The sequence below is a fragment of the Chelonoidis abingdonii genome, chromosome 4 (assembly GCF_003597395.2).
Source record: "Chelonoidis abingdonii isolate Lonesome George chromosome 4, CheloAbing_2.0, whole genome shotgun sequence".
NCBI lineage: Eukaryota > Metazoa > Chordata > Testudines > Testudinidae > Chelonoidis > Chelonoidis abingdonii.
In genome coordinates this window covers 154,083,215-154,100,310 of record NC_133772.1, presented here as the reverse complement: position 1 = coordinate 154,100,310, position 17,096 = coordinate 154,083,215, and the positions used below count along the sequence as shown (strand labels likewise).

Here is a 17,096-nt window from a genome sequence, read left to right as displayed (position 1 = left end):
AGGCTACTATAAAGAATCTTAAATCAGCTTCATAATTTGTGCATAACATTGTTATTTATGTAGGGGGCCATGTCATAACAGTTCACTTACAGCTGAACACTTCCTGCGTAATGACATGAATGAGTCAGCCCAGTGTAATCTATATCTTCTTTTTGAAAACCAAAATAGATTTACTATGACAGAGCTCAAATTGCAGACTCCGGTTAAGAAGACAGCACTCTGATGCTCATTTCCTTTTGGAACTGAGACTGCCTTAGAGTGAAGGAAAACAGCGCAATCCTCCCACATAAGCAAGACTAACAGACTGCTGTGAGATGGTAACTAGAAGGTGGTAACCATTAAAAACTGAAGTAGAAAACCAAAGTTAGACATTTATGGATATCCACCTCTTACACATATACTTCCTCCAATCAAAATGTATTACTAATATGCACAATCTGGCGAGTGAAGAGAGAAGGACTAGACCCTGGAGACCATGAACACCCAACAGCCAGGATAGGTGGCGGGGGTACTCCACAGGAGCTCTGAAGTGAAATGAAGTGCAATCACACAAGCGGAAAGCCTAATGTACAGGTATAGGGTTTCTAGAGCCTCTTTCCCAGCCAGGGGAAGGAGGGATAGATGTATTCTTCAATGCCATTCACAGGTTTTGGGAACACTCTTCTACATGCATCAGGCAGAGCAATGCGAATGTACTTTCAGCAAAACAATGGAAGATGGAACCAATGCTTTCACTGAACCAGACAGTTTTGTGGTGAAATACCCTCATTTGATCACAAACTTGATTCTCCACTGAGAGCCTGGCAGATAAACAAAGCCTCTTAAAAAAAAAAAAAAAAAAAAAAATTCGCCAGTTTCAATTTAAAATTATCCAGTACGCTTTTACATACAAATTAAGAAGTAACTTCAACAATTTTCACAAAATGGCAAAGTTTGAGTACATCCTTGTTTAATAAGGATTGTTTCCCTAGGTTGTATTTGTTAAAAATTATGTTTGATCTTGATGGGCAAAAGATTTATTTACCAATTAAGATAGCTGAAAATCTACAAACTTAAGGACCATCAATTAAGTAATCACACTGACAGAACTGGATTTTCATAAAAAACAAGTTATCTTATTCCCAGGCAGTAAAACAGACTAACATCAGGTAGCATCAGCATGTGTAACCCAAGACAGGAGAAAAAGTTAAAACTTCATGTTTGATTTTCTACAAGGCTGACCCTGCAGATAATGCCACTTTAAACTGACTAAGCAATTACAGCTGTCTAGATACCAGAAGAAGGCCTCTTAGTTTTCTAAGTATCCGATACTTACTGAATGTCTTACAGATGTCAGAGACAGCTTTGAAGACTCTATCAGAGAAGTTCACTTTCACTTTCACGTACTTCATATTTGGAAGCTGAAGGCGGAGTAGTTTGTGTTGAGGAGTGAACTGGAGCTTAGCATCGGCTTGTATACCATACTTATCCAAGGTCCAGTGAGTTTTAAGGAGCCAGGTTCTCTTCTTTTCCCACCATAGTGCATGATCTGACCAATCTTTCTTGACATCTAGGGGGGAAAAGTAATTTGAAAAAAATAGATTAAGAACTGTTTTTACTTCTACTTAAACATGTATTCATTAAAAAAAGTGACAGTCAACATGAAATCTGTTGTTAAATGCAGTGTAGATACCTTTCCCAGACCTGACGAGCTGGTATCTTTCACCAACAGAAGTTGGTTCAGTAATAGATACTACCTCACCTCACCCCTCTAACATGAAATCTAGTCAGTTTCAAGTAAGTATTTTAAGATACATTATTTGTATTCCAATAGCAACAGTACCATAATACACAATGGGACAGTGATTTCAGATGTTGCAGAAATACAGTGAGGTTATACATTTTTTCTGGCAGCACCTAAGCAGTTAGCAAACTGGTGTGTCGTAACCACTTGCTTTTGGAGCAAGCAGTATTGTCTCTTGGTTTCTTGTGCTTCCCTTGTCTGTTATATGCCTCTTTGTCTATTCTCTTCTACTTCGATTGGAAGACACTTTCTGAGGCACCTAGCACAGTGGGCTTCTAGGCACCACCACAATATTAATTTGTAGTGACAAGACAAAGGCTAGGAGGGAAAACAGAGGCACAAAAAGTTCAAGTGACTTACTAAGGATCTCACAGCCAAGATCTCATACTGAAGGCATCTGCTGCTCATTCCCCTTGTCAGTTTTTGAGGTTTTACAGTCATTGCCTATTTTTCTCTCCTACATTGCAATACAAGAGATCCACACAACCAAAAGGTGAAACTGATCACCTACTCAGGGACGTAAGTTTAACTGATTCTTGTTTTATTCATTAAAGGGCACTTTGTGTAGAATCAGAATGATACTTTCCTCACTGGTTCGTTATAAACAATAAGGGTATGATAAGGGTATCATTGTTTTTTTAAACCTCCCTTTCAGAGTAACCTAGTGAAAACAAGTGATTTAACCCCATACCCTATCCCTAACAATCACAAATAGTGTCAAACATTAAGAGATACTGACCCTTTGAAAAACCAGGCCTCTTTATAGAAGAAGTCAAATTGGGACACACACACACCAAAGGCATCTCAGATAGATAATAACCTACACACACATACCTGAAGCACATATTGTATGTTGTAAAACACAGAACGAAAGTCCACACTCCCACTTGCTGCATGACACTGCCTCGGGTTCTTTTGTGCTTCAAAACATGACAAATGCTGTTTCCCCCATTACACTTTTAACGATAAGAATATCAATAACAGTGCAAGTGTTACTCTGAACTACTTCCACATTTGTCTACAGTTCCATAGGTGGAGACTATACATAGAGAATAATGACATAGCTCCTTCCTCAGAATCCAACAAGCTAATTAGATTTACTTGACATGAGGCAAGGGAGAGTGCCATTCATGAACCATGTTAGGATTTTGATTGCTTTCAGGGTATCCACTCTTCTTTCCTTCTTCAATCCTCCTATTATCACCTGGTCTTTCTTGACATCCTGTGTGGTAAGGCAGATCCTTAGTATTGCCAAATCTCATTTACACTGGCTAAGTGGTGCAAAGGGGACTTAAAGCTGCCTTAAGTGGGCAAATGAGGATCTTCCAAAGCGTGGGGGAATCCCTGGCTGGTTTAGAACTGGTTACACACTTCTAACCCCTCCCCTCTCACAACAACATAAGCAGCTGGGCCACACAGTGTGCTCTGCCAGCAAGGATCACTGGAGCAAAACAGCATGTAAGAGGTTTCTGAGGCTGCTCTAAATTATGCTGTGGGTCAAGTCAGCTGCCAAGACTAGGGACAAAAATGCTCCCCCCACCCTCAACCGGTGTGCTGCAAGCTGCTCCACTGCACTTGAGGATTCACTTCTTGAAGATGATGGGCTATGTGTCAGCATAAAAAAGTTTCATCGAAAATGAATGTCTGCTATATATATTTTTATTGCAAATAAAATGCTTCCACAGAAGGTCACGTATGCATGAGATTCCTAAAAAGTTTACCAAAATTAGAGGTTTACTCAAAGTAAATATTAAGAGTATGATCACCTGTGTATTTCATAGACTGACAGACTCTAAGGGTATGTCTACACTACTTGTTGGATCGGCGGGCAGTGATTGATCCAGCGGGGGTCAATTTATCACGTCTACTCTAGACATGATAAATTGACCCCCCGAGTGCTCTCCCATTGACTCCTGTACTTCAGTTCGGCGACAGGTGCAGGCAGAATTGACAGGGGAGCAGCAGCAATTGACTCGCCGCAGTGAAGACATCATGATAAGTCAACCTAAGCAAGTCAACTTCAGCTAGGTTCGTCACATAGCTGAAATTGCTTAACTTAGATCGATCTTCACCCCAACCCCAGCGTAGACCAGGTGTAAGGCTAGAAGGCACCAGAGTGATCATCTCACCTCCGAACACAGGACATAGAACTACCTGTCCAAATTCCTGTGTCAATTAGATAATGCCTTTCAGAAAAACATCCAGTCTGTACTGAAAATTTTCCAGTGACAAAGAACCCTTTTGAGCTTCTGTCAGGATTTCAGACTTTACCAACAATGAAAAGGAAGCTAACTAAAATTACGCTGCAAAGTACATCCATTGATGGAAAGGCTTTGCCAATCCTCTGGTGTTATATTAAAAGCAGATTCTCTTGTGATCATATACTGCGAATGCACAGAATTAGATGACCCGAGTTAGAGCGGATAGCTAACATCTACTGTAAAAAGACTATCTTCTCCATCTCTAAAATCTGGGAGTTTAAAGAACTAGCTAACAAGCAAGCACCAAACAAACATTTTTTAAAATAGCCAACCTCAAAAGGCAGATGAGCAACAGTACAAATGCCGTATACTGAACAATATATTCTAGCAGTTTTATTAGAAAAAACAGTTCCACAAGCACATCTCTGAATTTCTGACGCTAACTGGCAAGGAGAGATGGAAGAAGAATCTGAATTACAATGAATCTTCCTTCTCCTTTATACGTTCATACCTATCTTGATCTCAGGATCACTAAGAAAGTTCACAGAATATAAAGGGACAGTTTCTTTAAGCATGAAAAAAAAATCCTATTGGTAGAATGCTGCAGCCAGAAAGTGGAAACATTAGCTAAACTTTTCAGCAGCTTTGTACAATCAAATTAAACAAAACCAAATATAGAAAAGCATGCAAACTTACACAAGCCTTGGCTACTCTCAAAAATCTGACATATTACAATGAACTTTGGACACGAAGTCCAGCTTCTGCTATCCTGAAAATTTATGAAGTTGGCACTGAAAATAGAGTCATTTTGAATCTCTAACACTTGTGTAATTTCAGTGCTACAGAAGGTGGACTTTGATTGTCTTTTGGACTGAGACGAATGCTCTGCATACAGTAAGAAATGGTATGCATTAAGAAAGGTAAAAAAATCAAACAGTTATGCGAAGAATCTTGCGGCTACCTTACAGATAGTTAGGTTTCTTTATTCAAACAAAAAACTTGCTAGATTTACAAATGCAGTTCTATACGTGGTCATTTAAAAACAGCAAGTTTCTAAAAAGACAGCTTGGATAAAACTATATTTAGCAATAGCCTCATTAGGTCAGACTTCAATGACCATGTTAGGTTTAGGAATTTTTCGTGCTTTCTGATGTAACAAAATGTGAGATCCAAGTTATAAAATGCAACCAGTTATTAAAGTTAGTTTTGTAGTGAGACATTTGAAAGTGTTTCAATCATGTCCTAACCTAGGTTTCTAAATGTTTATTAAAATGTCTCAATTTTTTACTGACTAATTTGTCTTACTGGTAACAGTCGTGTGACAGCAGGAGAAGGGTTTTTGCTTCTATGCACTGCAATTAAACACATTTCCTACTATTATTCCAAATACTGAATCTGAGTGTGTCATAAACAGATAGCTAAGGGTTAACGTTTCTTTTACCTGTAAAGGGTTAACAAAGGGACACAGCACCAACAAAGACAATCAGGAAACTGTATTTGCACAAGCCAGAAGGAATTTGGTGTGGTGTCTTGCGGACTTGCCTTGGTCCAGTAAGATATTCCTACTCTCAGGCTTTCTAATCTCGGTTCAATGAAATACGATAAAGGAAAAACAAGTCATATTGTTGTATTAAGGGTTATGCTGGAAGTTCAAAGTTATTTCTTTGAATAATTAATTCTTTCTTTAACATGACGGCAGTAACTGATAAGAGCATAACGTTTTCTTTCTTTTAACCGTTCTGAACCTGTTGAGTCCTGGCAAGAAAAAGGGAAGGAAATCTCTTATTCGGAAGGTGATCGGTGCAGCTAGGGGAAAAGCAGGGGAAGTAAATGCCTCTGTTTTAACAAGGATTTAAAGTAAGTAATCTCCAGAAACCCCACGGGGACGGGGAGGAAGTAAGAAGAAGACAAGGAGGTGTTATTTCCCTTTGTGTAAACTCATGGCTGGATCTGGTCCCAAGAGTGTTGGAGGACAGTAGAGGGAGCCAAGCGCTGGAATCCTTGGCTGGTGGCAGCGATATCAGATCTAAGCTGGTAATTAAGCTTAGAGGGTTCATGCTAGCTTCTCAGTTTATGAACGCTAAGGTTCAAATCTGAGTGGAAGTAACGACAGAGTGTTTAACACAGATCTCAAAATTACTTTTTGCAAGCATTAAGACTCCCTAAAAACCTAAGAATCAGATATGTATTACATCAATTTTAAAGAGTTATGGACCTTGAAGCAGTGGTGATCACGCAACCAGAGTCACACAACAAATCACAGCAAAGGTACGAACAGAACCAGAAGCCCTGACTTGCAGTAGCATGCTTTAACTTAACTATTAACTTATACTCACTTGCTGCTACTTTTAGCTATGAAATTTACTCGATTGTACAGCAACTGTGCCAGGTTAAGGAAAATGTAATCATTTAAACTCAATAAGACTTTATTGGCATAACTAGCTGGACAAATATTACCAAAGGCACAGACCCCTAAGATCAGGATGGATTGATTTTCAAAGTTAAATCAACAAGCAGGAAGTCTTGATAATAAATAATAGTTGATTTTAATCATGTTTTGTATTTGTACTTTACATAGTTATTTTCTCCAGAAGTGCTGATTCTCATTAGTTGGTAACCAATAAAACATGCCGATTTGCAACTAATTACAGTTTTTCAACTAAATTGGTGCTTTTTTTTTCTACCAGAAAGAGGATACACTATAGCTATCCTTAAACAATTATATAGCTTAATTTACATTTATTCAGATTCTTAATTTTTACTTTATGTTAAATGTGCTGGACCTACAAAAAAGGTTAATTAAAACATGTTTTGCATTTAAAACAAACGGATTTGTTAAACAAAAAGGAAGCATTATCTGTAGTTAGTGAATTGACCAGATAATGACCAGAAATAAATGTTCAAGATATTAGAACTAGCAGATCTCGTCTTCTCACACCTACTTTTTACTCCTAGATTAGAGGAGGAAAAACAAGCTTTCCTCTTTCCCACTCCCAATGGGTTTCTTAACTTTGAATTAATCAAACATTGACCTGAACCAGTGGCATAAACTGAAGTGAAGAAAATATTCTCTGTGCATATGGAGAAGATGCTACTGTGGTCAAAATCCAGCTTAGCACTTCTAACTCTGGTTCCAGGTACATGGCCAGTGACATCCACTCATTCGGTGGCCTGGCTTTTTAAAAAAAAAATACTTGGCGGCAAATATGTATGATATATTTATTTTAAATCATTACAGTAAATTTAGGCCTTAACATAAGTTGTCAATTAAGGTTTATTTTGAAAAATAAGTCATATTTAATTTAAGGTTAAAAAAAGAAAGATTGGATTTTTGATCAGTTTGTATTCACCCTGCCTAAAGGTGCTAGTCACAAGTAGGCAAGATCCCGCCCAGAATAGGACTACATGCTGCGTCCATTTATCTGCAAATTACAATGCAGATCTGAATCAGGTTGAGACACTGATGTGATATAGCAAGGACACATGCATATGCACACTCTCTTTCTCCTAGTCTTTAACTCTTAGGCCTGGTCTACACTAGAAAGTTGGGTCAACTAAGCTGCCTTGTGCTGACCTTGTTGTGCATGTGTCTACACTCCAATTTGTCTCTCACTCATGTAAGTGCCTGATTACAGTAATGCAATAACATCACCTCCCCAAGAGGTGTTGAGCCACAGCTAATGTATTAGAGGTCAATGCAGCATGAGTGGAGACACTACATTACTTTTGTCAACACTATAGTTGCCTCATGAAGTTTAGAAATACCTTTTCCTGATTGTCCAGTTTGACAAGCACACCTAACAGCTCTCCACTGTTTGGCGCAACTGCCTACTTGACCATGCTGGGTACATGCTAGAGACATACTTTGGCTTGGAGCAGACAGGAAATATTAGATCCCCTGGGTCTGTGGGGAGAAGAGGCTGCTCAAACACAGTTAAGTACCAGCCTTAGGGTATGCCTACACAGTAAAGAAAAACCCATGCCTGCCGACTCGGGCTCATGCTGCGAAACTGGTTCGTTGCTGTACAAACTTCCAGGCTTGGACTGGAGCCCAAGCCCTGGGACCCTGTGGGTTTTTCTTTGCTGTGTAGACATGTCCACATTCCTATGAGTATCTATGAACCAACTGCATGGGGGATGCAGGAAAAGAGGTACAACAGAGATCAGCAGCAGTGCTGGCTGAAAGCAAAAGAACTGCATCAGGCACATCAGAAGGCCAGGGAGGCCAACAGTCAATCCGGTGCCGCACTGTGGACCTGCCACTTTGCAAACAGCTGCATGCCACACTTTTTAGCAACCCCACTACCCCCCCGCCCCACCACCATCGTGGATACCTCAGAGGAGCCTGAGCTGCAGATACCTAGCATGAACAGTGAGGAGGAGGAAGGAGTACATGTGACCAGAAGGTCCAACTATACTGCAGGCCAGGACCTGTCTGCAGTGCAGTACGCCCTGACAGTCGAGCACAGGTAAGGCTGATGAGGGGAAGGAACCACAGTAAGTGTGTAATTGTATTCCCCATTACAATGATGTACTGACAGTATTCACAACTTAATAGGGTACAATTAAGTATTTATTTGTACTAAAAGTGCAACAAATGCTGGTGGGAGAGAGGGAAGCTGAAGGGTTCCTGGCAGCTGCAGTTCCCCCCACACCCTGAAGGAAGGAGGGGCTATGCAGGAAACTCTGTACGAGCCTGGGACCCAGCATCAGGCTGTTTCTCCTCTGGATCCCTGGGCTTTGTGGGGGAAGGGATGCCCATGGCTGGGCTATGGGAGGAAGGGGGTGAGAGTGTCTCTGGCCCCCCCAGCTCAGCTCTGGGGGGAGGGGACAGAGAAGCAGGAACTGGGCTGTTGTAGGGGTTTCCTTAACTCTCTACTCCTGGATGAATTGGGGGGGGGGGGTCTGTATTGTTACCAAACTACCAAAATAATTGAAACCAGCATGATTGTATAGTGTTAATTTGACAAAAATATGCAGAATTTTAAAATACCGTGAGCAGAATTTTTAATTTTTTTGGCACAGAGTTCTTCCAGGAGTAAATAAAGACATAGCATTGTTATAGGATTTTCATTCCTCTCTGTAGAGTTAGGTAAGGCATCCATGTGGAGCAGTTTACATACACAGGGATGTCCCTTGAATGCTCCTGAGACATCTCCATGAAACTTTCATGGAGGTATTCTGCAATCTTCTTCCGAAAGTTTGCAGGGATGGCAGCCCTATTTCTCCACAGTAGGAGTCTCTCCCACACCAGTCAAGGATAACATTGGCAGGCATCATTTCAGTACACCACCTAGCAGCCAGAGGTGAAAGTAACAAATTTCTTACTGGTACGATCGTATTGCAACCCCCCTTCCTACCTTCACTCATACACACTTAACTTCATGGATCCCTTTGCATGACTGATACAGTAGCTCTCTACTACTTGTATTCTAGAGCATTGGTAGTAACTTTAAAAAGATACGCCTACACAGCTGGCAGCGCTTTAATGTAGCTGCGTAGTCACAGCTCCAATGCTGGGAGACAGCTGTACTGCACTGTAATAAAACCATCTCTGCAAGGGGAATAGCTCCTCTTCTTTTTGACTGACAATCCCCCCATTTCCTAATTTTCACGTTTCAACATGCCAGTTAGTGTGCAAGATGGACAGAGGCCCGGGGTAAGGGGGCGGTGTCACAGACCAGCAGACAGCAGCAAGCTGCTCCCTGGGGAAGAGGTGTGAGACAGAAGTTTCACCGGGGGCACCAGTTGCTTTGGAACCCAGCTCACATTCTGCCAAGCGCCACACCTTACCCACCGCTCCTCTCGCTGCTGGCTCCGGCACCCCACAGCCACCTGCAACAGGGACTGCTGCAGAGACTCCCCCAAAGAGCCCAGGTACAGGAGAAGGAAGGAGGATCCATGGCTCTGGTTCTCCCCAATTGCAGCCAGGTGAGCTCTCCATTCCGCAGCTAACTGGACAATGAATGAACCCAAGGGCTGGGAGCAGAGCGTAGTGGCACGGAGTGCAAAGCCATTGCTTTGTCCTGCAGCGTGCACACAACATTCGCTCTCCAAGTTGCCTCATTCCCCAAAGGCCCGCATGTGGGGATCTGCATGCTGGAGAGTGGGCGGCCCGCAGGAGAACCAGCCCAAGAGCAAACTGGGCGGGGAGCAAGGGGTTCTCTCATAGGGACTGACTCTGTGAGTGCTCCGGGGCTGGAGCACCCATGGGGAAAATTGGTGGGTGCTTAGCACCCCCCGGCAGCTCTCCACCACAGCTGACCTCTGCTCCACCTCCTCCTGAGTGCGCCGCGTGCCCACTTTTTCCCGCTAGCTCCCTGTGCTTGCACTACGAAGCAACTGTTTCGTGCAGCAAGTGCTGAGAGGGAGAGGGGGGAACGCAGCGTGTGGGGCCACGGTGGGGATTTGGAGAAGGGGTGCAATGGGGCAGGGAGGGGGCAGAGTTGGGGCAGGGACTTTGGGGAAGGGGTTGGAATGGGAGCAGGGCTGGGCTGGGGAAAGGGTAGAGTTGGGGTGGAGCCAGAGTGTATGAGCACCCACCGGCGCTGGAGAAAGTTGGCCCCTATGGGTTTTCTGCACAATCACAGCGAGTCCTGCTCGCACTGCCCTCCTTAGACCCCCCTGCCTTTCTGCTCCCCTAATCTCCAAGGTCAACTCTGATTCCCTCTCCAACTATGCTTCGGGGCAGCTGGTTAGCTTGCAGAGAGGGATGTTCACTGTAATCCATTCTGTCGGTGAGCTGCATTTTGTTTCTAGAGAATGTAAAATATATTTAATTCAAGCAATAAATCTGATTTATTTATTTTTTTACTACTACAGTTAAACATTGCCTATTTTAACCAATTTGTACTGAATGCTTTGGCTACTTCCTTACTGGTACTTTGTACATCAGCCTGTACAGGCTTACTGTCACCTTTGCTAGCAGCATACAGGACCAGGGAGCTTTGGGATGCCAGCAGCAGCTGTACACTCTCTGCCTTTGTTACACTCAGGAGTGAGATATCAGCTAAAGCCATCACCACCTGTGGAAACTGGTGCCAGCATTTAGTTCTATTACTCTATACTCAGTTTCATGCAACCGAGCAATTCCCTCCTCCTCTCCCTCACTCCTGGAGGGCTATCCTCACCAGGGCTGGTGCTGTGAGCGGCACTGTGCACTCCAAAGCAAAAAAAAGTGACAGTAGGCATGTCTGGTTTAAAAAGTTTACAGAAGCAAAGGAAGGGTGGTTTGAATCTTCACTTTCACTTTTCATTTTGACTAGATGGACAATGGTAACTGTGTGTGTTTTATCTGCAGCTGCCCCTCCACACCCGTGCAATGCCAGAGGCAAGATAAGGAGGAAAAAGAAAAGGACTTAGGAGGTCTTCGAACATGTTATCCTACAAGTGGTGGTGGGAAATTACTGGGGCCTGGTGGTCTGGAAGGGGGCCCAGCTTCATCAGCTCTGTTTAGTCCTTGCTGGGGGGCCCGAAAAAAATTTTTCACCGGGGCCCGAACCTGTTCTTGGAGACCTGCTTACAAGCCAATGCTGCAGACCATTGCAGTGATCCAGCTATGATTATCTGGGTTAACTGTAAGGAGAGAGAGGCAAACCACAATAAAATTCTCTCTTGTTTTGTAAGTTTTTAGAACTTAATAGGGGAAAACCCAAAAGCTGTATCAGGAAGATAAATATAGAACAGTGGCTCTCAGCTTTTCCAGACTCCTGACAGAGTCCAATTTGTCTTACATACCCCCAAGTTTCACCAATTTAAACTGCTTTGCTTACAAAAATCAGACACACAACTGTCACAGCACACTATTACTGAAAAATTGCATACTTCATTTTTACCATAATTATAAAATAAATCAATTGGAAGTACAATATTTCCTAGTCCATTTCAGTGTATAGTATATAAAAAAAGTATAAAAGAGACATTGTCTGTATGAAATTTTAGTTTGTACTGATTTTGCTAGCGCTTTTTATGTAGCCTGTTGTAAAAGCTGGCAAATATCTAGATGAGTTAATGTACGCCCTGGAAGACCATGAGAACCATGGGTATAGACCATTACCAACTACTCACCACTTACAATAAGAAGTTTCAGGTTACCGACATTAACCTTTGTGAGTTTGTACATAGTACACTTCCTTACTCTGTTCAGTTAATGCCAAAGGCATTGTTCTTAAGAACAAAAGATTACTCAACAACATGCTGTCTCATTTCAGAGAAGAATCAACTTTTCCTCTCCTTGGCCGTAAGTCCAGCTTCAGTCTCGCTGTCCTGATCTTTGCTTCTCTTTGGCCTGAAGGGCTGCACAGATTCAGTGTTTCTGTGGCTGTACTTCATTGCATCAACTTTATCCACTAGTGGGGTTTCTTGACCTAGTAGGCCCTCACGTATCCATTAGCTATTCAAACAGTCAGAGGTGCCTATTGATGGAGTATAGCTCATTCTCTCTATTCATACGTTTTAGGTCCTTTGTGAGTGGGTTTCTCAGGTACTGTTTTCAGGATCTATTTTCATCTAACATCTTTTTGAGCAATTCCCTTTTCATCAAAAATATTTCCTTTCAGTATTTTCCCTTGATTCCCTGCAGTACGTCTGTAGATTTTGTTTCCTTCCACTTTCTTTCTCTAGCAGCAAAAAATACACCTGGGTATGTGAGCAGACTTCTTTTCCTGACCTGAAACTGTTCCTATTTTCCTTTTCTCCCCTCTCACTCCCCAGTCCTTTAAAATTAAAGAACTGGAGAATAAAATCACCACCTCAACTCCTACTCCAGCTCATCCGGTAGCTCAGCATCTTGATTTTTCTCTTTCCCTCCTTCTTCTATAACAGCTTTTCCCAACTGCCCCCTTCAGGTGGACTCCAAGACCCCTCCCCAGCTCGAGCTGCCCGCTCAGTGGCTCTTCCCACCCTGGAACAGCTACAGCAGGTGCTAGTGCCAGGGTCAGGGTTACTACCCTGTGAGCAAAGGGCCTGGAAGGTGAACACTGCAGACAGCCTGGAGAAGGAAAAGCAGACAGCAGAAAGACCTAGGCATCCCAGCTGGAAGAGTAGAGGGAGACTCACCAGGACATAATGGGGCTTCTCCAGTAACAAACAGATGCTGCAATCTCACTCAGGCTCAACAATCACAGGCTCGCTTCCCTGTGCAGTCCAGGGAGAACTCCATTACAGCACTTTCCTATACTGTATCTCACCCATACAGGTGCTGACTTCATGGGTGCTCCAGGACTGGAGCACTCACAGAAGAAAGAAACAAAACTGGTGGGTGCCCAGCACCCACTGACAGCTCCCCTTGGCCCTGCCCCAGCTAACCTCCACCTCCCCTGCGATCACGCCATCGCATCCTGCTTCTCCCTGCACCTCCCAGGGCTTGCGCTGCAAAACAGCTGATTCGCAGGGCAGGGAGGGGACAGAGTTAGGACGGGAACTTTGGGGATGGAGTTGGGGCAAGGAGCACCTATGCCCACCCTCAATATTGCATGTGGCATCAGCGGCCACATCCCTACCCCTACACCAGTGGTCCCCAACCTTTTTGTGGCCAGTAGCACATTCATGTTTTCAGAAGAGTGTGGCGGGCGCCAACAATTTTTCAAGGCTTATTTTCTATTTGTACATTAAATAATACGAAAACCACAATATTTAATATATTACATATATTATGAATCCAGAGAGAAGAGAGAAGCAGTGAGGACAGAGAACAAGCAGGCTGGCTAACCTAATGAGGAGAGCTTTAAACTAGGTTCACTGGGGGAAGAAGACCAAAGCCCTGAGGTAAGTGGGGAAATGGGATACTGGGAGAAAGCAGGACAATCAGCGAGTTATCTTAAGTGCCTATACACAAATGCAAGAAGCCTGGGAAACAAGCAGAGAGAACTGGAAGTCCTGGCACAGTCAAGGAACTATGATGTAATTGCAACAACAGAGACTTGGTGGGATAACTCACATGACTGGAGTACTGTCATGGATGGATATAAACTGTTCAGGAAGGACAGGCAGGCCAGAAAAGGCAGAGGAGTTGCATTGTATGTAAGAGAACAGTATGACTGCTCAGAGCTCTGGTATGAAACTGCAGAAAAACCTGAGTCTCTGGATTAAGTTTAGAAGTGTGAGCAACAAGGGTGCTGTCCTGGTGGGAGTCTGCTATAAAACTACCAGACCAGGGGGATGAGATGGATGAGGCTTTCTTCCAGCAACTAGCAGAAGTTACTAGATCGCAGGCCCTGGTTCCCATGGGAGACTTTACTCACCCTGATATCTGCTGGGAGAGCAATACAGCGGTGCACAGACAATCCAGGAAGTTCTTGGAAAGTGTAGGAGACAATTTCCTGGTGCAAGTGCTGGAGGAGCCAACTAGGGGCAGAGCTCTTCTAGATCTGCTGCTCACAGACAGGGAAGAATTAGTAGGGGAAGCAAAAGTGGATGGGAACCTGGGACGCAGTGACCATGAGATGGTCGAGTTCAGGATCCTGACAAAAGGAAGAAAGGAGAGCAGCAGAATACGGACCCTGGACTTCAGAAAAGAAGACTCTGACTCCCTCAGGGAACTGATGGGCAGGATCCCCTGGGAGAATAACATGAGGGGGAAAGGAGTCCAGGAGAGCTGGCTGTGTTTTAAAGAATCTTTATTGAGGTTGCAGGAAAAACACATCCCGATGTATAGAAAAACCAGTAAATGGGCAGGGACCAAGCCTTGGCTAACAGTGAAATCCCTGCTGATCTAAATGCAAAAAGCTTACAAGGGGAAGATTGGACAAATGACCAGGAAGATATAAAATATTGCTCAGACTGTAGGAGTGAAATTAGGAAGGCCAAACACACTTGGAGTTGCAGCTAGCAGAGAAGTAACAAGAAGGGTTCTTCGGTATGTTAGCAACAAGAAGAAAGTCAAGAAAGTGTGGGCCCTTACTGAATGAGGGAGGCAACACAGTGACAGACGATGTGGAAAAAGCTAAGTACTCAATGATTTTTTTTGCCTCTGTCTTCAACAAACAAGGTCAGCTCCAGACTGCTGCACTGGCAGCACAGTATGGGAGAAGGTGACCAGTCCTCCATGGAGAAAGAAGTGGTTCAGGACTATAGAAAACTGGACGAGCACTTTTACAAGTCCATAGAGCCAGATGCTCTGCATCGAGGGTGCTAAAGGATTGCATATGTGATTGCAGAGCCATTGCCATTATCTTTGAAAACTCCGGGCGACTGGGGGAGTTCCTGGATGACGGGCACTACCATAAGCCTTTTTCAATCTTAAAAAAAGGAAGGAGGAGGATCCGGGGAACTTACAGGCCAGTCAGCCTCACCTCAGTACCTGAAAAAATCATGGAGCAAGTCCTCAAGGAATCAATTCTGAAGCATTTAGAGGAGAGGACAGTGATCAGAAACAGTCAGCATGGATTCACCAAGGGCAAGTCATGCCCGACTAACCTAATTGCCTTCTATGAGAAGATAACTGGCTCTGTGGATGAGGGGAAAGCAGTGGATGTGTTATTCCTTGACTAGCAAAGCTTTTGATATGGTCTCTCACAGTATTCTTGTCAGCAAGTTAACGAAGTATGGACTGGATGAATGGACTATAAGGTGGATAGAAAGCGCTACATCATCAGGCTCAATGGGTAGTGATCAATGGCTCCATGTCTAGTTGGCAGCCAGTATCAAGCGGGTTCCCAAAGGTCGGTCCTGGGCGGTTTTGTTCAATATCTTCATTAATGATCTGGAGGATGGTGTGGACTACACTCTCAGCAAGTTTGCAGATGACACTAAACTGGGAGGAGTGGTAGATACGCTGGAGGGTAGTGACAGGATACAGAGGGACCTAGACAAATTAGAGGACTGGGCCAAAAGAAACCTGATGAGGTTCAACAAGGACAAGTGCAGAGTCCTGCACTTAGGACGGAAGAATCCTATTCAGTGTTGCAGATTAGGGACCGAATGGCTAGGAAGCAGTTCTGCAGAAAAAGACCTAGGCGTTACAGTGGACGAGAAGCTGGATATGAGTCGACAGTGTGCCCTTGTTGCCAAGAAGGCTAATGGCATTTTGTGCTGTATAAGATGGGGCATTGTCAGCAGATTGAGGAACGTGATCATTCCCATCTATTCAGGATTGGTGAGGCCTCATCTGGAGTACTGTGTCCAGTTTTGGGCCCCATGCTACAAGGAGGATGTGGAAAAATTGGAAAGAGTCCAGCAGATGGCAACAAAAATTATTAGGGGGCTGGAGCACATGCCCTATGAGGAGAGACTGAGGGAACTGGGATTGTTTAGTTTGCAGAAGAGAAGAATGAGAGGGGATTTGATAGATGCTTTCAACTACCTGAAAGGGGGTTCCAAAGAGGATGAATCTAGACTGTTCTCAGTAGTACCTTATGATAGAACAAGGAGTAATGGTCTCAAGTTGCAGTGGGGGCTCTACACTAGCAGAGAAGCGGGGTGTGATGTACTCATGGAGGAGGAGAGGGGATATCAGGAGGGTTGCGAGAAAAGAGGTGTGGGAGGAGAGGGTGAAGGGAGAGTACAAGGGGAAGAGGTGCAGCGAAGGAGCGATGTGGGGGAGGTACAAGTGAAGAGGTTGCGAGCAGGATGAGGGGTGCAAGGGCTGAGAGGAGCAGGCGCTAACAGCTGCTTCCCCAGAGCCAAAAGGATTGACACTGACCTCCAGGTGCCTGAGCTGCGGAGGTCCCCTGGCGGGGCAGTATCCCCTGCTGCCTTGCTCAGAGCCAGGCTCTGCCTCTCCCCGTCCCTGGTGCTGTGGGGGCCCGAGGCAAGCAGTGCAGGGCTGAGGCGGGAGAGGTGCATGGCAGGCTGGGTCCGGAGGCAGGAGGGGGCAGCTCCCTGGCTGCTCGGGCTGCCCAGCCACTGGCCCAATCAGCCTGAGAGCCGGGATCTGTGCCCCCTGCACAGCCTGGCGGCGCTCTGCACAGCCCAGTCGGTCGGTGAAACACTGTGCCACCCCGGGGGAGACTCAGAGCAGCAGCAGTGGTGGTAACAGCGATGGCAGCAGGACCCCTCCCTCCCCACCTCCTCACACATTCTGGAAGCCCCTCTCGCCGGCACAGCCCGGGTTCAGCTCCAGAGTACGATGTTCTGGCTCTCCGACAGCAGGGCTCTGGCCAGGGCTGGCTTCT

General features: G+C 44.4%; 1 protein-coding gene across 4 annotated transcripts in view; it reads right to left on the bottom strand.

Moving 5' to 3' along the window:
* Positions 1-17,096, bottom strand: part of FERMT2 (FERM domain containing kindlin 2) — a 114,879-nt gene that overhangs the window by 65,166 nt on the left and 32,617 nt on the right. For all 4 annotated transcript variants that reach the window (XM_032765925.2, XM_032765927.2, XM_032765928.2 and 1 more), the window contains exon 3: positions 1,316-1,549. In XM_032765925.2, coding sequence (XP_032621816.1) covers positions 1,316-1,549 — 234 coding nt within the window. The remainder of the gene's footprint in view (positions 1-1,315; positions 1,550-17,096) is intronic.